At 56.0% G+C, this 21510-nt stretch overlaps 1 protein-coding gene across 7 annotated transcripts in view; it reads left to right on the top strand.

Moving 5' to 3' along the window:
• The window catches only part of RERE (arginine-glutamic acid dipeptide repeats), a 416446-nt gene extending 397506 nt beyond the window's left edge, over nucleotides 1-18940 (top strand). For all 7 annotated transcript variants that reach the window (XM_070385173.1, XM_070385171.1, XM_070385172.1 and 4 more), the window contains 11 exons: nucleotides 7756-7918; nucleotides 8742-8834; nucleotides 9323-9522; nucleotides 10236-10397; nucleotides 10765-10878; nucleotides 11116-12431; nucleotides 12518-12740; nucleotides 12986-13706; nucleotides 15212-15358; nucleotides 15819-15999; nucleotides 16284-18940. In XM_070385173.1, coding sequence (XP_070241274.1) covers nucleotides 7756-7918; nucleotides 8742-8834; nucleotides 9323-9522; nucleotides 10236-10397; nucleotides 10765-10878; nucleotides 11116-12431; nucleotides 12518-12740; nucleotides 12986-13706; nucleotides 15212-15358; nucleotides 15819-15999; nucleotides 16284-16317 — 3354 coding nt within the window. In that variant the 3' untranslated portion in view covers nucleotides 16318-18940. The remainder of the gene's footprint in view (nucleotides 1-7755; nucleotides 7919-8741; nucleotides 8835-9322; nucleotides 9523-10235; nucleotides 10398-10764; nucleotides 10879-11115; nucleotides 12432-12517; nucleotides 12741-12985; nucleotides 13707-15211; nucleotides 15359-15818; nucleotides 16000-16283) is intronic.
• Nucleotides 18941-21510: the final 2570 nt, after the last annotated feature.

Raw genomic sequence — 21510 nt, 5'->3', positions numbered from 1 at the left:
TAAACCTTGGCCTGTCCCCTTTCCTTCACAGTGTTCAAATGTAGTGGTGGTAATTGTTTTAAAAAGAAAGAAGAAAAGGTTTTTCCTCCCCTTCACCCTACACAGTTGGGATTTACAACATGGGCAGTGAGAGTGCCTGGTTCAGGAGTGTCTCCGAGCGTCTGCGTGGCCTCATCATCATAACCGGTTAAACCTAGGGGACTTGCACAGGCTTCCAGTGTCTTCCCTTTCCTCCCTTCCCTTTGTCTCCAGGAGAGGAGCTGCAACGTGGACAGTGGGAGGCGGTAGGGGTATGGAGGATCGGGAGCCTGCCCCCGGGCGCAGGTCTTCCTCGATGTGGCTATGCGGTCAGGTGGCTGTGGTTCTGCTGCACCTTTGAGCCTGTCATCTTCCTCCTGAATGTACCCCGAGACCACAGAGGCGGAAATAACCATCAGCAGGAGAGCAGGCTGACAATGTCGGGGCTCTTTCGGGGGCGAGGGGATCTGGTTGGTTAACAAAAGAAGAAACCAGGACAGCATTGCTTTAATTACCAGACTCACTGCTGGAAGACAGGCAGTTGCCTGCTGGAGAGAGACTGCTGAGAACAGCTTCCCCCTGCACTCAGTGATGGTCCGACCCCGTGCCCGGCTCTCGCCTCAGCTGTTCTGTCGTCAGGTCCAGTCCTGGGGTCCTCAGGGAGCAAGAGAAGAGTGATCTGCATGGGAGTCTGTGCCAGGAAGTTCTGACTTGTTTCACTACCCTCGAATCAATCCGTCATTTTTGCCAAGAAACAGTGCAGCTGTAATTCACAGGCAGAGGTGGCCGTGGAAATCAAAGGAGTTAGAGCAGCTCTTCCCAGAGGACGCGTCCCAGGCAGGCTCCCTGGCCCCGGCTCCAGTGGCCTCCCTGTCGCTTCCTGGGGCCCTGGCCTGGGGACCGAAGCATAGAAGCAGCTCTGCGCTGTGTGTGTCTCCTTTTCCTCCTTCCCCCCCTGGGGTTGGGGCCTTGTTTCATCACCACTCACTGCTTCCTGGACCTTCTTGCAAAAACACCTTTTCTTTTTTTTTTTTCCTTTTAAGCTTTATATCTCTGTTCTGTCCAAAAAGTAAGTGGTAAATTTCTTCACCCTTTTTACCTGGGCCACCAAAGAAGGAGCCAGACCATGACTGAAGGGTATTCTCCAAACAGAAATTTTAGCCAAGTAACCCCGCTCTGCTTCTCACTGTCCATTGGCATGTTGACTTGAGGCCTTCTATAGTGATCACTTAGCTGCACTCTCTCTGTGTACTCAAGTTAAAATATTTAACATCCGAGCAGTTACTAATAGGTCTTAGAGAAAGAAGAGAACTTCTTCTAAATGTTTACTCTCTGAGCCCTGCAGTGGGGTGTGTCAGTGGCATGTGAAGGCCATTTCGTGGCCCCTGTCCCACCACGCAGACTGTGGGCCTGGAGGGCCTGTAAAATGACCTCAGAAAGAGGCTGTATTTTAATGCCCTTCTCACGAGCAGCTTCCAGGCCTGCTTCCCCACCTCATCTCTTCTGCTCCCCCTACTTCTTAGTAGGCAGTGTTAAAACTTCGGTAAAGAGGAAATTCCTTTCCACTAACAGCAGAAGGGCATTTGTGGGTGGCTCTACTGGGCACCCAAAATCACTGCAGGTGGTGATTGCAGCCATGAAATTAAAAGACGCTTACTCCTTGGAAGGAAAGTTATGACCAACCTAGATATCATATTCAAAAGCAGAGACATTACTTTGCCAACAAAGGTCCGCTAGTCAAGCCTACGGTTTTACCAGTGGTCATGTATGGATGTGAGAGTTAGACTGTGAAGAAAGCTGAGTGCGGAAGAATTGATGCTTTTGAACTGTGGTGTTGGAGAAGACTCTTGAGAGTCCCCTGGACTGCAAGGAGATCCAACCAGTCCATCCTAAAGGAGATCAGTCCTGGGTGTTCATTGGAAGGACTGATGCTGAGGCTGAAACTCCAATACTTTGGCCACGTCATGTGAAAAGTTGACTCATTGGAAAAGACTCTGATGCTGGGAGGGATTGGAGGCAGGAGGAGAAGGGGACGACAGAGGATGAGATGGCTGGATGGCATCACCGACTCAATGCACATGAGTTTGGGTGAACTCCGGGAGTTGGTGATGGACAGGGGGGCCTGGCGTGCTGCGATTCATGCAGTCGCAAAGAGTCGGACACGACTGAGCGACTGAACTGACTGACTGACTACTGGGCACCTTCTGGGGCTGGTACTGGGTTCTCGGTAGTATGCAGGGACCTGGGTTAGATTCCTTCTTGTCTCCTGCACCTACCCTGCCCCTCTGTGCATGTACAGAAAGGAGGACACTGGTTTTCCAAGGCCCTCCTTAACACAGCGTAACAGAAGATCAGTGATCAGTGTTGTTTCTTTCTGCTGGTTCACGGAACCATGTTGTGAGAGTGGAAGAGAAGGAGCACTGTCTACCCTGAGCTGAGCGCAGGGTATGCTGTGTGTCCAGGGTTATTTATAAAAGACCGAGGCCTTCCTTGGCTTGTAAAGAGAGAACCTGATTGTAGATGGCAACCCTGGATTCTGAGCCAGGGTCCCTGGACCTCTTCTCCCACCACCTTGGGGTGTTGAGACTGTGTAGATGGTTGTAGCAGTAATAATTTTGTTATAATCACAACTAATTGGACTCAATCTGGGGTGTGCCCTTAAGCTTCAGTAATGGGGTGAAAAATAGCTGACTGCCTTTTTCAGCCTGCGCACCGGCCTCCCAGAGGGCCTGTGTCTGAGGAGTTAGTGGCGGGCTGAGTGGGGAGAGACCCCGGGGCTGGGGAGCGTGCTCCTTGACGGTCTTGGAGACAGACATCCCCCCTGAGAAGGAACCTTTGATACTGGCAGTGCCTGCAGCACCTTCCTCTTAAGCATTCTGTCTGTACTCCTGCTTCCCCAAGGTCCCTTACAGAGAACACACGTAGCTCATCTTACTTTAGAAAAGAGATTATCCTTTTCTTGTGCAGGACAGGTTACAGGCTCTCCTGCCCTAGCAGTGCAGTGGCTGAATGAGGGAAAGGAAAGAGCAGCTGGGTTCATGGGCAGTGTTTCAGCTTACCAACCACCTGCAGGTAAACTGACCTGGTCAGGTGGTCTCCAGCAGCAGGATTGTCAGCTCCCACTCCAGCCCATGGCCCCCATCCAGTGACGTCCATTCGGGCCCTGGAACAGGTCTCCTGGCTCATCGTGCCCCTGCCACCCACCCACCCTCAGATAAAGCATTGCTTCCCTGAAGTGGGTTCATACCCGAGAAGCTCCCTGTGAGAGGTGAGCAGACAGATGCCACTGAGCAATCCCAGCCCTGCGCTTCAGTTGGTTGCCCAGGGCAACGCAGGGAGGGGAGCCTGCCCTGATGGTTTTTTGCCCAGAGGAGTGGGGAGCCAATAGGATGTGGGGAGAGCACAGAAGTGGAGCCATGATTCCTCCTCATGATTCCCAGTGGCCAAGCCTGGATTATAGGCATGCCTGTGACTGAGCCTCTGTCTGCCCGACTCATTTCTATGTCTTGGTTTCTCTCTGTCCCCCAGGCCCCCGATCCACCCAGAGTGCTGCCCTGAGCAGCTTATTTCTCCCCTTCTCTTCTGTGCCTGGCACTCCCCTGCCCCCCGTTTTTCTTTTGGTGGAAAGTCAGAAAGACCTAATACAGCTAGTTTTCCTATCCCCCAGAGAAGAGCTGCTGTATGGGAACCTGGCTCAGGGAGGAAAGTGAGTCCTTAATCTAGGGCCACATGTCTCATTGCCATTGGCTTTCTGCCTCTCACCTGTAGGATACCCCCCACCCCACCCCTGCAGCAACAGAAAAGGCAGGGGAGTTGGAGAGGGCAAGAGAATCTGCTAAAAATATAGACCCGGGCCATGAACGCTCCTCCCGCAAGAGCTGCAGCCATGACGGAACCCCTGAAGATGACTTCACCCCTTCTGCTTCTTTGCCCAGGCACTAAACCGCTGCCCCGAGATGAGAGGCATGTTGACTGTAAGGCCTTGTTGTGAGATGAGCGGAGAGCACTGGGGACAAATGATCATTACAGGCCATTCATGTCGACAACATTTGTGCCTCTGTGTTTGCTTGCAAGCACAAGCAGGAGCTAATTTGCAAGGCTGCCTTTGTGGAGCTGCCTTTTGATCAATGATTGCCTGTGTTAATGTTTCAGTAAGCTATTGATTTCTGCAACAGCTTTTGTTCTCTGAATTTATGTGCAGTGGGTCTCCACAGCACACGCTATGCATGTTTGAGTAAAGTTCAATTGACTTCATTCCTGGGGAGGCCTCGAGCTGCTTCATTCCCTGTTTGTAGAACCAGAGCTTTCCCCGGCATCCTCTTTTGTTTGTGCTCAAGACCTAGCCACCCATGCAGTCACCAGTATGCTGCTTCTAATCCTCCTAGATTTGCTCCATTCCAATGTTTAATCCCTTCCTAGACATTACAGTGGATGAGAGGCAGCTAATAAAACCTGGTCTGGAATTTTTTTTTTCCCAGTCAACTTGCTGATGTATTACTGGTGTGTATACCATATGGATCATAAAAATGTACTCAGAGGGCACAGGTCCAGTGAGTTTTGACAACTGTACACATCCATGTAATAACACCATAGTCAGTTTGTAGGACAGCCTCATCACCCAGGTCTCCTCAGGTCCTTTTACAGGCAGTGGCCCACGCCCCACGCACCAGACGCAGACAGACACTCGTCCTGCCTGGGCCCTCCTGTGCGGGCTGCTGCTACTCAGTGTGATATCTGAGACGTGCCTGCTTGTTGTAGCTGTCCGTTGTTTTACCTTTTTACCGCCACGTAGTATTCTCATGAGTGGGTGTACCGGAATATGTTTGTCCGTTCTCCCATTAAGGCACTTTTTGGGGCTTTGAAGAGTGAAGTTTTTATGAATGTCTGTGTAAAAGTCTTAGTGGGCACACATATTTGTATTCCTTTGGGGTAAGCACCTAGGAGTGAAATTAGTTGCTAGGCCGTGTGGTCCATGTTCAGCTTTCTTTGTGTTGTGTATTAGTCGCTCAGTCATGTCCAACTCTTTGTGACCCCATGAACTAGCCCGCCAGGCTCCTCTGTCCATGGGATTCTCCAGGCAAGAATACTGGAGTGGATTGCCATGCCTTTCTCCAGGGGATCTTCCTGACCCAGGGATTGAACCCCGGTCTCTCGCATTGGAGGCAGATTCTTTACCGTCTGAGCCACCAGGGAAGCCCATTTGGCTTTCTAAGAACTGCCAAAAGAGTTCTGCAAAGTGATTTGACCATTTTACATGTCCATAGTGGTATATGAGATTTCTTGTCACTCCCCTGTCTTCCCTGAATTTGGAAATTGATATTCTTTCGTTCTACTACTGCAGTCCATTTTGATCTTTGATACTCAGAGGATGGCATCTGTCCCGGGCTCCTTGTTTAAGAGCTATTACTTAAGGTTGACATAAGTTGACACTTATTTTAATGTTAAGTGTGTGTGTCCCGATCACGTACTCGAGGAGGACCAGTGCAGGCTTCAGGTTGTGAACCTGGGCTTTTCCTGAGTCTTTTCTGTCCAGCATCTGATGTTGGGCCTGAACTCTGGCTTCTGTTTGAATCTGCAGGTTATACCATTTCTTAATACCATTTGAAACTCTTTCATGTTTGAGGAACAGAAATGATCCCTTGTATCCATGAATTGCAGACCAGGACTGCCCAGAACCGTCAGGGTGGCTTGTTCACAGCCTACAGGTCAGACCGAGGTGTGGCAGAGACCTGGTGGTCGTGCCTCCCTTTCAGGTTTCTCTCCCATTTCTATTTTGTTTCGCCTCTTGCAGCTTGCCATTTCCCCTCACACCTCAGCCCTGTCCCGGGGCCCCTGAGACAACTTCCACTGAAGGTAGAGGTGGGAGGAACAGGGATCCTTTGGGTTTCTCATTCTTCTTTCCAGCCCTGGGACTGGGCTATGATTTACTGCACCAGCTGCCCTTCTGAACTGACGAGGCACCTGCAGCTCTGACAGTGTTTGAAGGGTGACAGTGACCTGCCTTGGCTTCTGGTCTGTTTCCTCCTAGGAAAACTGGAACCAGGTCACTGGTGTCAGCACAGATCTCTTAATCACAGTGGATTTATGAGTTTGTGCCCTCCAGCCAGCCAACAGCAAAAGATCAGTATAGATAAATGACTGGCTAAGTCAGGAAGGTAGGAAGTAAGAGGCAGGAGCCAGGAGGTGTCTCAGGTCGGGACCTCAGAGGCTCAGAACGCTCCCCTCACTATGGGGACATTGGAGGCTGTGTTTGTAGACTAACTTCTACTGACATGTAGAAGGCAAACAAGGAAGAAATTGGCAGTTGCTACATTGTCCTGTGTTGTTCAGGTACCGCCATGTGGAACTGGAAAGAGGATGGGGAGTGGCTTACTTGCTCCTGGGGGTGTTTTCAGAGAAACCTCTTGTGACTGGGCATCCATTGGTCACGGAGGTGTCACGTGGTACCTGCATTGCTTCGTCTCTTTCGGTCTCCTCAGCATTGGTCTTTCCAGCTAGATCTCAGGTCACTGGTGGACAGTCTTTGCTTCTCCTTTTTGGCTCCTGCATTCACAGAATGGAGAGCTTTCCATGAGGCAGAGTGAGCCTTGGCCAAGTAGCTCCAACCCTTAGATGTGGGGACCCTCCCACATTCAGAACACACCCCAAGATATGGTACTGACTTTCCAGAGTAGTGATGTAATTAGAGAAGATCAGTGTGATTGAGGCTCTCTGACTGTTTTAACTATTTTTAAATTCTAAGTAGAGACACTTTTTCTTAAAGCAAAGACCCCCAAGATACTGGTCTTTTGTTAGCCTGCATTAGTGGAACATGCCATTGCTGCCCCCAGCCCCTGTGTGTATGTGTGTGTGTGTGTGTGTGCACACGTGTGTGTACGAGTATGTGTGTGCACATGTGTATTCTGTACATGTGTGTAGGTATGTACATATTGTGTGTACGTGCATGTGTATACGTGTGTGTGTGAACTTATGGTGGAGCCCCTTGAGGCTGGGAGGGCCACAAGTGCCCTTTATTAAAAAGTTGCATTTGGACTCATTTCTCCTGGCTTTGTTTTTAAAAGCTGTCTTGGCTCCATTTCTTCAGGGCCTTCCATGAAAAGAGGAGCTCCTTTGGCCTTACACACCGACTTTGGGACGTGTGGTGCACCAGTGTGTGCTGCATCCACTCTTCAGTCTTTTTGCCAGGCCTCAGCTTCGCCGTCAGCACCCTGTGCTGGCTCGTCCAGGGTGGGCATTGGGCCTGGCCAGGGGCCGTATAGCACTTTTCCTGGGCTTGGGCTCTGTTCTTCCCAACCTCCCTCCTGGCCCCAGTTCTTGCCACTTCAGTTGTTAGCTTCAGTTGTTTCTGGAATGGTCTCCCTGGCTGGGCATTTCCATGTTTCCCCATGTGGATTCACTGACTTGCTGTTCACAGATGTTCCCTGTGTGCACTCATGCATATACATACACACACCTGGAGGACAGGCGTTCTCCTTTCTGTCAAAGGTTTATTGATGCACTTCCAGTGCTTAGAACTGCTCATAGTAGGCACCCAGCAGATACTTGTTGTGGATAAATGTTCTTGATGTCTAGAAGTTACGCTCTGACGGGCTGGCAGACAGGCCCCACTGGCCCATTGCACAGGCAGCTCCACGGGTGTGTCTCAAGTGAGCCCAGGCATCCAGGGCAGCTGTGATAAAGCCAGCCTCTGCTCCAAGGCTGTGCATCTGCCTCATAGCCAACCCTTCTCTCCTGCAGGGAGAACTGATCACCTTCTATTACTACTGGAAGAAAACCCCAGAAGCAGCCAGCTCCCGGGCCCACCGCAGGCACCGCAGGCAGGCCGTGTTCCGGAGGATCAAGACCCGCACTGCGTCCACGCCCGTCAACACGCCCTCCAGACCCCCATCCAGTGAATTCTGTAAGTGGGGGCTTTGCACACGCCACAAGCTTCCATGTCCCAGCTCTGGGTGGACCTGCTCTCACAGCCGTCCTTGGCAGAGCTTGTGTTGGGACCGGGGCAGTGGTATATGTGCGTGCATGTGTGTGTGTTGCAAAGCCTGATCTAAGAGTTTTACAAACTACTTGTGCATATAGATTTTTCTGAAACTTAATATTATCTGTAAGTCTTGGCCTTGGCCTTGGCCTGAGACGGTTTTTGACTTTGGAGGACGATCTCCCTTAGCAATCTCCCTTAGCACTTGTGGTCGCAATACTATCAGTTTAACATTTTCTTCTTCCTCCTACTTTTCTGAGATCCTCCTCTTGGTCCCATTGTGATGTGCAGTCTTATACAAAAGTGAAGCCCACACCTTCTTAACCTTTGAAAACTAGATTCATGGCTTGTGATCCTGTCTTGGCCCAGGGCACTCAGCCTGAGGGTCACAAACGGGAAACAGAGGCCAGAAGGGCACTGAGCCTTGATGTAGAGGAAACCCCTCAGAAAGTCAGATCCACCATCTGTGGGCATCAGTGCCAGCTTCTCCAGGATTGAGGTGTGACAGCAGACCACCAGAATGACAGAGCAGATTGTTGGGTACCATCCCTCATACACGAGTTCTTCATTCTGACGACTGGCTCTGAGAAACTCAGAGTGGTCCTTTGTGAACACTGCCCCAGCCAGCCTGCTGGGCCGCTCCGACTGTTGGCCCAGAGCCTGGGGCAGGTCAGAGGTAACAGGGGGTCCAGTCTTGGCCCAGCATGATGGTGTCTCCCCCACCCCTTCGTGTGCCCATGATGCCCAGTGGACCTGAGTTCAGCCAGTGAGGATGACTTCGACAGTGAGGACAGTGAGCAGGAGCTGAAGGGCTACGCCTGCCGCCACTGCTTCACCACCAGTAAGTGGGGCCAGTGGGAGGGGGGCCTTCGCTGGAGCAGCCAGGCTCAGGCACTTCCCGGTTCTGAATGTCTGGGGAATCAAATTGGAGACTTGACATCTGCATTGTTTTAAGGGTTACTTAGAAAGTGGAAGACTTTCCTGTTAGCAGTCAGGCTGGAGTGCTGACCAGGGGCTGGGACAGACTTGCTCAGGGTCAGGGCGGAGGCGCCTATGTTTCCGGGGAGCCTGCTGCCACCTCTTCCTGTCAGTTCATCCTGAGATGAGGTGGGGTGGTGGACAGTCCTGAGATCCTTTCCTTCTAGGAAGAAGCAGGGTGGCAGCACCCGAGCTGTTGAGTGACAGGTGTCGGCCGAGGCCAGGGCCACGTGGTCCTCGTGGTACCAGGGTCAGCCAAGCCCACTGAAGGGCCTCCCTGCTTGGATGTCTGTAGCCCCGGACATTGGTGTCTGAGGTTGGCAGCCACACCACCTCCCCTCCCTCCTGCAGCCTCCAAGGACTGGCACCACGGGGGCCGGGAGAACATCCTGCTGTGCACAGACTGCCGCATCCACTTCAAGAAGTACGGTGAGCTGCCCCCCATCGAGAAGCCCGTGGACCCCCCACCCTTTATGTTCAAGCCCGTCAAAGAGGAGGACGATGGGCTCAGCGGGAAGCATAGCATGAGGACGCGGCGGAGTCGTGGCTCGGTGAGTCTCTGGCCAGGCAGCCTGCGCGCGTCTCCCGCCAGGAGGAGGCTGGGAGTGTTTCATTTCGGGCAGAGAAACAGACCCTGGAGGGGACGTGCCCGGCCTGTGGGGAAGAGCCCTTGGTTCTCTCTTCCCTCACATCTCCTCAGGGAGCTGGTGGACCAGCATGAATCGCTGTACCCCCATCCCTTCTGAGCCCCGTGGCCTTGCAGAAATGCCCTCAAGGCCTGGGGGTTTTAGGAGCTGAGCTGCATTATTTGACAGCTCATCTGGTTGGGTCACTTCCCATCCTATCACATGAAATTGCCGGTATGCGTGTGTGTTTGGTGGGAGGAGCAGGCAGTTCCGTGGAGCAGACAAAAGAGGGGGAGTGACTTAAAGCCGAGCTCAGGTGTAACATCACTCGGGCCAACCTCTGCCCCTCAGACAGCCCTGCCCATTCCAGCTTGTGTCATTCAGGACAGTCCCTGGAGGAGATGAGAGCTTCGAGTTTAAGCTGAGAATCGCTCTTTTCCATGTAAACTCACCCATTCACCCCTTCCTTGCTTTGCTCCATGTTGACTCCTATGCAGTGAGGGACAGCCAGGGGTGCCTGTGGTTTGCCAGGGGCTGGGATTTGACCTACTCTGGAGGCTCCTGCCTGGGAACTGGGCCCAGGTGGCCCTTGTGGGGACCGGGGTCGAGTCTCACCAGCCTCCGGTTGGGGTGGGCAGATGTCTACACTGCGCAGCGGTCGGAAGAAGCAGCCAGCCAGCCCTGATGGTCGTGCCTCGCCCATCAATGAAGACATCCGCTCCAGCGGCCGGAACTCTCCCAGCGCGGCCAGCACCTCCAGCAACGACAGTAAAGCAGAGACGGTGAAGAAGTCAGCCAAGGTGAGCTGCCGGGAGGGCAGGTGGTAGGGGCTGCTGGAGTCTGCACTCAGCTCCCCCGAGTCTCTCCGTCATTCATGGGACCTCGCGGGCACCAGCAAGGCCTTGCCTGGGGTTGCAGACGGGGGCCTAGAAAAAGGGGTCCACGTAATTCCCAGCACAGACCTATGGGGGCCACCTCTGCCTTAAGTTTCCTGTCCGCAGATACTTGTTCCTTCCTGGCCCCACTGGCCCCTTCCAGAGCTTTCTTGTTTCTGGGGTGGAGCATGGTGTAGGGGGAGTCCAGGTGTCAGCAAGTGGTTGTCATTCCCTGAGGCTGCTGGGCCATCCTCCCTTGGCCTGAGGCTTCTCCTGGGCCTTCCCTCTACAGAAGGTGAAGGAGGAAGCCACATCCCCTCTTAAGAGCACCAAACGCCAGCGGGAGAAGGGGACCTCGGATACAGAAGAGGCCGACAGGACCAGCTCCAAGAAGACAAAAACCCAGGTTAGGCTTGAGGCTGAACCACGTTGACTGCCTCCAGCAGCTCTTGTCCCTTGAGAAGCCCCCTGGGCGGTGGCCGTGTCTTGCCTCCCCGGGAGGGGCCTGGAGCACCTCCAAGACTGGCCGAGTCAGGGCAGGACCTGTGGTCCCTGCTTGCTGCCTCCTCAGCCAGACCTCGCTGTGTGGTGGGGAGGGGGCGTCTGGCTTCCCTAGACCTTCCATCCTCCTTCTCTGGCCCAGGAGATCAGCCGGCCCAACTCGCCATCTGAAGGCGAGGGGGAGAGCTCGGACAGCCGCAGCGTCAACGATGAGGGCAGCAGTGACCCCAAAGACATTGACCAGGACAATCGCAGCACGTCCCCCAGCATCCCCAGCCCCCAGGACAACGAAAGTGACTCAGACTCCTCGGCCCAGCAGACGACGCAGCCCTCTGCCCTGCAGGCTCCTGGAGGGGCTACCCCAGCCCCCTCCTCTGCCCTGCCAGGGACTGCCCAGCTGCCCACCCAGGGGCCCACACCTGCCCCTGCGGGCCCCTCACAGGGCTCCCCCTCGGCCTCCCAGCCCCCCACCCAGCCGCAAGCCCCCTCAGCTGCTGCTCCCCATGCCCACATCCAGCAGGCGCCCGCTCTCCACCCACAGCGGCTGGCCTCACCGCACCCCCCGCTGCAGCCACTGACGGGCCCAGCTGGCCAGACCACCGGCCCACCCCACACCCAGCCCCCTCTGCACAGTCAGGGCCCGCCCGGCCCTCATGGCCTCCAGACTGGGTCCCTACTGCAGCACCCGGGGCCCCCACAGCCCTTTGGCCTCCCTCCCCAGGTGTCCCAGGCAGCAGCCCACCCTCACACCTCCCTGCAGCCCCCTGCCCCTCAGTCGGCCTTGCAGCCTCAGCAGCCCCCCCGGGAGCAGCCCCTGCCCCCAGCACCTCTGGCCATGCCCCACATCAAGCCCCCGCCCACCACGCCCATCCCCCAGCTGCCAGCGCCCCAGGCCCACAAGCACCCCCCTCACCTCTCGGGGCCCTCTCCTTTCTCCATGAATGCCAACCTCCCACCCCCTCCTGCTCTGAAGCCCCTGAGCTCCCTGTCCACTCACCACCCGCCCTCAGCCCACCCCCCGCCCCTGCAGCTCATGCCACAGAGCCAGCCACTGCCCTCGTCCCCTGCACAGCCCCCTGTGCTGACTCAGAGCCAGGGCCTGCCCCCTGCTGCTACCTCCCACCCCGCCACAGGCCTCCACCAGGTGCCCCCTCAGCCCCCGTTTGCACAACACCCCTTTGTCCCTGGGGGCCCCCCTCCCATCACCCCTCCGACTTGCCCCTCCACCTCTACTCCTCCGGCGGGATCTGGCCCCTCGGCCCAGCCACCCTGCTCTGCTGCTGTTTCTTCGGGAGGCAGCGTACCTGGGGGGGCAACCTGCCCACTCCCCACCGTCCAGATCAAGGAAGAGGCTCTGGACGATGCTGAGGAGCCCGAGAGCCCCCCTCCCCTGCCTCGGAGCCCGTCCCCTGAGCCCACTGTGGTGGACACCCCCAGCCACGCCAGCCAGTCTGCCAGGTAGAGGTCCCGGGAACCCAGGCGCGTCCAGGACAGGGGTAGCTGGGGCCTCGGCTGGGACCCAGCGAGACACCGGGCCTTTATAGGTTCTACAAACACCTGGACCGGGGCTACAACTCATGTGCACGGACCGACCTGTACTTCATGCCTCTGGCGGGATCCAAACTGGCCAAGAAGAGGGAGGAGGCCATCGAGAAGGCCAAACGGGAGGCCGAGCAGAAGGCGCGAGAGGAGCGGGAGCGGGAGAAGGAGAAGGAGAAGGAGCGAGAACGCGAGCGGGAACGGGAGCGCGAGGCTGAGCGAGCAGCCGTGAGTCGGGAGGGCAGCCTGCTCTATGGGCATCAAGGGCTGGTCCCCGCGCCCGCCTTGAGTGGGCTACCCCCTCGCTGTCTCTCAGCACCCACCAGCCTTACTTCTGTGTCCACGATATGCTGACCCCTCTGGGTCTCCTGGTCCCCCGTCACGGCAGGTCTGGACCAGGGGTGGGGTGGGGGACCCAGTCGGTTGGGCCAGGGACCAGGCGCCTGCCCCTCACGGCCTCTTTACTCTTGCAGAAGGCATCCAGCTCGGCACATGAAGGCCGCCTCAGCGACCCCCAGCTTGGCGGTCCTGGCCACATGCGGCCATCCTTCGAGCCCCCGCCCACCACCATTGCAGCCGTGCCCCCCTACATCGGACCCGACACGCCGGCCCTCCGAACTCTGAGCGAGTACGCCCGGCCCCATGTCATGTCACCCACCAACCGCAACCACCCCTTCTACGTGCCCCTCAACCCCACCGACCCGCTGCTGGCCTACCACATGCCCGGCCTCTACAACGTTGACCCCACCATCCGTGAGCGGGAGCTGCGGGAGCGCGAGATCCGAGAGCGGGAGCTCCGGGAGCGGGAGCTGCGGGAGCGGATGAAGCCGGGCTTCGAGGTGAAGCCCCCGGAGCTGGATCCCCTGCACCCAGCCGCCAACCCCATGGAGCACTTTGCCCGGCACGGTGCCCTCACCATCCCCCCTGCCGCCGGCCCCCACCCTTTTGCGTCTTTCCATCCCGGTCTGAATCCCCTGGAAAGGGAAAGACTGGCCCTGGCCGGGCCCCAGCTGCGGCCTGAGATGAGCTACCCAGACAGACTGGCGGCTGAGCGCATCCATGCCGAGCGCATGGCCTCGCTGACCAGCGACCCCCTGGCCCGGCTGCAGATGTTCAACGTGACCCCGCACCACCACCAGCACTCCCACATCCACTCGCACCTGCACCTCCACCAGCAGGACCCCCTCCACCAAGGTGGGCGCCCTTTGTGGGTCTGCGGGAGTCGGGGGGCTGCTGTCCGGAGCAGAGCTTGCAGCTCCTGGCACGTGTGAGGGTACCCAGCATACCCCCTGGCTCCAGAGTCACCTGGGGCCCTCTGCTCGCCATCTCCTGATGAAGCTTGGGTTCTCAGTCGTGCGCCTGCAGTGGGGCTGGAATGAAGGAGGTGGCCTATGCTCTCTGGGGCTGCTTGAGAGCAGGAGACAGGTCTAGAGGAGCAGGGCAGAGCCTTTGGGGCCACCTGGAGGCATCTAGGACACCCGGGGAAGCTGGGGGTTGTCACCAGTGAGAGCTTTTCTGCTCCCCCTCGGGGAACAGGGCTCGGGCTTCTGCCAGCTTGGAGCTGGCTCACCTGGCCAGGACCGCCCAGTCTTGTCCACTCCAGGAGCAAGATCTCTGGAAGGCCCACTGGTCGGCGGCCAGGGGTACAGGCTGGTCTGAGGCCGACACCGGCACGATTGGTGTCCCACTGGGCGGCTCTGCAGACTGGCCAGACAGGGTGGGAGGGGGGTCAGGGCCTGCTGTGGGGGCCCCTGGGCCCCTTCTGGACAGGGAGGGAGACAACAGACAGGGTGGGCCCCAGAAGGAAGGAGGGCAACTTCCAGTTTCCTACACATGTTCACAGCCCCACCTAACGCGGGGTTCACACCGTGGTCCCAGAATGAAGAACGTTTGTGGTTAAGCCCTGGGGTTAGCAGCAGGTGGGCCTCAGCCCTGCGAGAGGACAGGCGAGTGTTCTTAGCATGTTCGTTCACCTGACAAATGTTTACTGAGGACCTGCAATGTGCCCGGCATAGCCGTAGAAGCTGGTGACACCCCTGTCCACGTTCGCCTTTCAAACCTGGGGACAGTCGATAAACGTGTCTGAGTTTGTGAGGAGCGGTTGGTGTTCTGGAGGATGACTGAGCAGAGAGCTGGGAGCAGCAGCGCTGCTGTTGTAGAGAGGCATCTGGAGGCGGGGAGGTGTTGGGGCCAGGGAAGGAGCGTCCTCAGGCCTAGAGAGTGTGGGTGCAGAGGCCCCAGGGCCAGAGAGGGTGACTCCAGGGAACAGACAGGCGACGTGCTGAGAGGGTCACTGGGAGAGGCCAGGGCTTTCTGAGCCCCAACAGGCAGCACCTGCTTAGCTTTGGGTCCTGTGGGTGAAGAGCCAAGGAGGCAGCCTGGGGCAGTAGATCTCACAGGCCCAGGATGAGGCTGGGGCAGTTGGCTCCGGGGCGCTGCAGATCCAGGGTCCTTGCCAAAATGAGATTGGGGCTGCTAAGGAGACTGGGGAAGAAACACGTGGTCAGCTCTTCACTCTGTCACTTTCTGGAGCTCCGTGCGGGGAGTCGGGGAGGGCAACAGCCACTCTGGGTTAGTAGGTCAGGGTTATTGATGGCCTGGTGACCAGAAGCCAATCTGTGGAGAAGAGGAAGTCGCTGTGAATACCACCGAGGAGGGCGAGCAGCTCCCGAACCCTGTGCTTCTGCCCCCTTTTCTAGGTTCAGCGGGCCCTGTTCACCCGCTGGTCGACCCCCTGACCGCTGGCCCTCATCTGGCGCGCTTTCCCTACCCCCCTGGCACCCTCCCCAACCCTCTGCTTGGACAGCCCCCCCATGAGCACGAGATGCTCCGTCACCCAGTTTTTGGTAAGAAGATGCCTGGGGAAGGAGGGGGCCAGGGAGGGTTGGGTCAGGGGTCTAGTCTGCTCTCCCGTTCATGCATTTACTCTGTGTTCACCACAGGCCTCTCCTGTGTGGTGGGGAGCCCTGGGAGCTGGGCAGGCAGACCCCCGCCCCCGGGGAGCTGGGGATGAGGCTGTAAATGCACAACAGGAGCCCAGAGGGAGTAGGGGAGTAAGAAGGCTGAGCGCAGGCCTCTGTGACCAGGCAGTAGGCTGAGGAGGAGGGGCCCCATGGGAGGTGGAGGGAGGGGGCTCAGGGACCACACTTGTTTCTCCCCAGAGGCTCTGCTCTGCTGGTCCCTGCCCAGTAGGTGACCTCTTGATCCTGCCCTCGGGAGGCTCTCTCCTGACCTGACCTCCTTGGCGGCCTCATCTTGGCCACTGCCTTGGCCTTGCTATAGCAGGGGCTGTTTGGTGTTTGACAGGCACCCCCTACCCCCGAGACCTGCCTGGGGCCATCCCACCCCCCATGTCGGCAGCCCACCAGCTGCAGGCCATGCACGCCCAGTCGGCTGAGCTGCAGAGACTGGCCATGGAGCAGCAGTGGCTGCACGGACACCCCCACATGCATGGTGGCCACCTGCCCAGTCAGGAGGATTATTACAGGTAAGGCGGGGAGGGGCTGAGGGGGAGGCCAGGCCCCCTCCGTCTGTGGGTCCCCAACCCCGCCCCTCCCAGCTGCACTCGCCCACCCCATATCAACAAGTGCCAGGCTGTTCCCCTGCCAGTTAGGGGACTCCTGATGGTCTTGGGGGTGGGGGAGGGAGCGGGGTGGGGAGGGGGTCAGCAGTGTGGCAGCTGCTCAGGCGTCCAGACCCTCCAGCTGCAGGCCTGCCCAGGCCTGATACCTATGACTTTTCCTTTTTTTTTTTTTCCTTTTCTTTTTCTAGTCGACTGAAGAAAGAAGGTGACAAGCAGTTATAAGTTATTTATTTGTTAACGCTGGCTGTGGAAACCCCAATTCTTGGGGGAGAGAAACAGGACTTTTTACATACAATAGGAGCTCTAAAAGCAAAAAGAATATCTTCTAAAGATTTCTTTATATATTTAAAAACCCCACAACTAAAAATGTATCAGCATACATAGTGTTCGTTTGTAGAGAGGATTCCTTGAGACTGGTTTGGGTCTCCCTGCATGACAGTCCCCCAGAAACTTAGTGAGTCCTGGACTGGACTGAACACCCAGAAAGTGCCCCTGCAGTCTTGGGGTTTGGCTTTAGCTTTCTTTTCCTTCCTTGATTTTTCTCAGTAGGTGCTAGATCCCAGTTCACACCCTTCAGTGCGTGCAGACACACTCAGTTGCGTGTGTCCCAGAACCCACACGGTCTGCAGCATCTGAGTTTGGAATCCAAGAGCTATAATTTTTAAAAAATCTTTTATTTTAATACATTGTAGGAGATCTTCATAATTTGAGGAGGTTCTGTGCATGGCTTTTTACGTCTGTAAATAAATAATTTTAGAACAGCCTTTTTTTTTTCCTTCCATGAACTACTATTCTGATCTATTTTTTCCAGCCATGTCACTAATTGTGAATTCCTACCAGCTATTGACAGAATACAGAGTTGATTTTTTAATAAAAAGTTATATATAATTATCCCTTTAATTAAAGGGAACAGATGGGCGTTACTAGTTACAAAGGGGCAGAGGAGGCTAGGGGCTAGGTTTGGGAGCAGCCAGGGATTGCAGAGACAACATTACAAGCCGTTTCTTTGTGTTGCTGCTTTGGTTCTCACTTCTGTCTGTTCCCGGCTCCTGCTTTGCCAGCGGTGCGGACCGTGGTGAGCTCAGCCGACTCGCTGTGCACTGGGAGCGCAGGAGTTGAGTGTCCCCCGTTCCGTCTCTGCAGGCGCGAAAGCACATGTTCCTGTGTGTCTGGTTGTAGATTTCCTTGTAGATTTCTGTACACGCGCATTTGATTGGTCTGGATGAACTGCTCCCCCCGCCCCCAATATTTGGACTATTTCATAAACATCCTAGAAAATTGAAGAAAACAATTCTCACTAAGCACGTGTGCTTGCCAAAGGATCTGTCAGAAGCCTGCTTTCTGGTGTGTGTGGTCATTCGGATCTCCTTGTGGGGAGGCGGGGCCGTCCTTGCCCCACTCAGAGGCTGCTTTGGGGTCAGGGCCTCCAGGAGGTGTCCCAGCTGTGGGTGGCAGTCCTGTCGGGTCCTCGTATCACCACACTTGGTGTCCCGCTCTGCCTCACAGAAGCAGGACAGGGGTCGCGGACGTAAGGTGGGAGGCAGGCTCCACATGGGGGCCCCTCCGAGGGGACAGTAAGCCCTGAGCCTGCCTCTGCTCTCCAAGGTGCCCACATGATGCCCTTTCTCCAGAACAGAGGGTGAGGACTCTGGGGGCCGTTATGCACCTGTTGATGAAACTTTCTGCCAGGATGTGCCCTTGTCTGTCCCTCTTGTCTCAGACCCTTGAGGGCCTTTCCTGCCATGATGTGCAGGGGTCCCAGCCAAGAGTGAAAGGAGAGCCGGAGTCCCACCTGGGGTCAGCGGACATGGAGCATGTCCCAGACCACAGAGAGGTGGGCCAAGAGGCTGGCACTTTGACCTAGAAACCAGCAGGTATTAGCTCAGATTCAGGTTCTGGATTCAGACCTGTGGTGAGGGCATTTCCAGTGTCTGTCAAACCATGTTCAGTTTCAGTTGGGACACATAAGGGGTTGTTTGGTCTGTTGAAAATGTTTGTAGTAGTAGGTTTTTTTCTCTGGTTTTTCTCTCATTCCATTTCTGCCTTAACTTTAGCTCCTTGAGGGGAGGCAGGCTCAGATGGAAACTTTGTCATCACTCTCATGGCAGGTTGGCCAGGAGCAGTCATGTCGCCAAGGCTCGCCACGTGCCATGGGGGCGGGCTCAATGCTTCAGGCTCCATGCCTCTGAGCCAGGCGCCTTCCTGCCGCTCCCGGCTCCAGCACGGACACCCCCGCCTGCCCACCCTTCCTCTTCTCCCTTCTGGTAGACCATGATGCCTACCGTTTAGTTACACCTTCTTGATCTCCTCTCTCTATTGTCCATTTTTCCAAAGAAGAGAGAGTGAAGTACTTGGGAGTCTGTATTTGAAAACCGTCTGAAGGCATTTTCTCGTTTGGTTTTGGTTTTCTCCTCACATCCCCAGCTGAAGCACTGAGATTCTTCCATTTAAAAACCCAGAACCTGAAACCCTCACTGGTCAACTCCAGTGTGTGTAGGAGGCCCCAGACCTTCGCGGTGTCTTTGAAGCCCAGCCTCCTGGTTTCCGTTTGGGTTTCCTCCCTTGGTTGGGAGTTGAGTTTTGCGTTTCCGTGTTTCACGTGTATCTTGTTCACTGTCGTCGAGGTCGAGCTTCACTGCGGCAGCAGCAGAGCGGAGTGTACATTCTGATTTGCTACGTTTATATATATCTTGAAGCTAAATGTATATATGAGTAGTTTGCCATGAGATAACACAGTGTAAACAGTAGACACCCAGAAATTGTGACTTCTGTGTTCTCTCCATTTGAGTATTTTGTAATTTTTTTGAAATATTTGTGGACATAAATAAAAACAAGCTACATTACAGCGGCTGCGTGTCCTCCGTGGGCTGTATCATTTCTGGGGTGAGCAGGGGGTTGGCAGTTGTCCTGCCCTGGGGCTCCCAGGGTGGGGAGGGGGCAAAGGGAGGGTTGGGTTCTCGGTGTTGCCAGCACACTGGCTTACCCTCCTGGACGAAGGGTCTCCAGTGGGCACACTGCCCTTGGGGGGGGCTTCAACCTGCTGGCGGGACACTCGGAACCTTCAGTGACTCCCCAGGCAGAACAGGCCCTGTGTTGGGGGTGAAAGGTGATGGCATTGGAACCACTATACTCTCTCTTAGCTCCTCCCCCTGCCTCTCACCCCATACCTCTAATTTGTGGGCACCTTGATAACTCAGTTGGTAAAGAAATCCGCCTACAATGCAGGAGACCCTGGCTCTCCTGGTTGGGAAGATCTACTGGAGAAGGGATAGGCTACCCACTCCAGTATTCTTGGGCTTCCCTTGTGACTCAGCTGGTAAAGACTCCACCTGCAATGCGGGAGACCTGGGTTCGATCCCTGGGTTGGAAAGATCCCCTGGAGAAGGGAAAGGCTACCCACTCCAGTATTCTGGCCTGGAGAATTCCACGGACCATATGTATCTGAGCCACCAGCCAGGACAGTTGCTTCCGGCTCTGGCCACCCTTCCTGTCTTGTCTCCTCTCCATCTGTACCCCCGACACCTGCCGGTGCCCCCACACCGCCTTTAGCCGCTGCAGCACCTGCAGGTCGACAGTGCATCCAGGACCTGATGGGGGATCTTAGCCTCCTGCGGCCGACAAACGCTCCAGGTGGCCTGCAGAGAGTATGTGTGGCCACCAGGGGGCAGCAGTCACCAGGGTGGGTTCAGCCTGTGGTTTTTCAGAGACCAGAGTGTGGTTTCCTGAAGTTTCAAGACTCTGGAAATTGTACACTCACCTTTTTATCTGGGATCTGGCGGCAATGATGAGCAAGAGCAACCTGGAGCGCTTCTTGTTAGTAAATCGCCCTCAAGCAGGATCGCTGGTGTCTCAGATGGTAAAAATTCTGCAGTGTGGGAGACCTGGGTTTGATCCCTGGGTTGGGAAGATCCTCTGGAGGAAGGAATCACAACCCACTCAAGTATTCTTGCCTGAAGAATTCTGTGGACAGAGGAGCCTGGCGGATGATAGCCTATGGGGTTGCAAAGAGTCGACTGAACGACTAACACACAACCATGCGTGACTGTGGTTCTGGGTTGTGGATGAGAAGATGGGGTGGGCGGAGTGGGGAGTAGGTAGAATCCAGGTGCTGTCTTTGCCAGTCTCTCATCCAGATGATGCTTTTCATAAAGCTGAAGTGTTCAGTAACGGATTTATGAAGTGGAAGTTTCAGGAAGGTTGAATGATAAGACATGTCTGTGAATGGAGATATAGATTGATGCCGCAGAAGACCCTCATCAGAGCTGCACAGGCTGTAATAGTTTGCCAGGTGGGGATGTTGATGGCCAGTGTCCCCATCTGGCCATGGACCTGGCCTGAGGCAGAGGGTCCTGCAACAGATGAACCTGCTGGATTTGTGAGCCTGAGAGGAAGGGTCTCACGTCTCACAACTCTGCCCCCAGCCAGTGTCTCCACTCTGTTCCTGCCCAGACCAACTGGCCCCAGGTGTCCCTCCTGCTCTTTGGCCCTGTGGGCGCGGTGGCTCAGCAGCCCCTCTGATTCCCCACAGCTAGGAAAGTGGCTGTTGGCAGGGCTGGATGCACGGCTGCCACGTAGATACAGGTCCATGGTAAGTTCATGTGTACGGGGCATGTTATTTAGGCATCACCTGGATTTACATACATCAGAGCCACTTACCTGTGGGGCCAGGAGGTACAGCAAAGAGATTGCCTGTGACCTCCCAGGCAGACATCGAATTCCAGGGCTGGAAGCACAGCTGTGCAATGGTGGCTGTGAACAGCCGCTGAGTGTCAGGGACTCGCATCCCAGCCGGGAGCCCTTTGCCAACCTCAGGCCTTGCAATCCCTGCTCTGCCCATACGGGGAGAGCCAGGGTGGTGTGAGGGCACCAGCAGAGGCCCCTATTCCCACCGTCAGCCTCTCCTGGCTGACCCAGTTGATGCAGGTGTGTTCCTGGACTCAGAGCTATGGGACCCAAACAGGACTGGTTACCCAGAAGCCTGGGATCAAGCTGATGGGCTCTGAGACCAGTGCACCATCTGCCCTGCACTGGAGCCCTGAGCAGGTCCTCCCACAGGTCTGTGGGGACCCTAAGGCACCGGGGCCCTTGGCCTCCCTGCCCCCTCCCAGGGAGGGACAGCCAGATGAGCCTGTGGGGAGGCAGCCAGCGAATGTGGCCACCCAGCTGGGCTCTGAGGCTGCAGGAGCCAGTGAGCCGTCTCTGGGGTCCTGCAGTTGCCATTGTGGACGGAGCAGTGCAGGCTTTCCTCTGGGACTCGCCTGCCCTCATTGAGGGCTCAGAATCCTAGGGGTCCTTTTTTTCCCTGACTTATTGCTGGGTTCCAGTTGCCCCAGCAAGCTTCCCTTCCTGTGTAACTGTTTCCTCATGGCCTATCTGAGTCCCCTGCAACCCCCTGACTCAACCCTTTGCCTGCAC

The sequence above is a fragment of the Bos mutus genome, chromosome 16 (assembly GCF_027580195.1).
Source record: "Bos mutus isolate GX-2022 chromosome 16, NWIPB_WYAK_1.1, whole genome shotgun sequence".
In the NCBI taxonomy this organism is placed as follows: domain Eukaryota; kingdom Metazoa; phylum Chordata; class Mammalia; order Artiodactyla; family Bovidae; genus Bos; species Bos mutus.
Note: the sequence above shows the minus strand (reverse complement) of the source record. Positions and strands in the feature narration are given on the sequence as shown.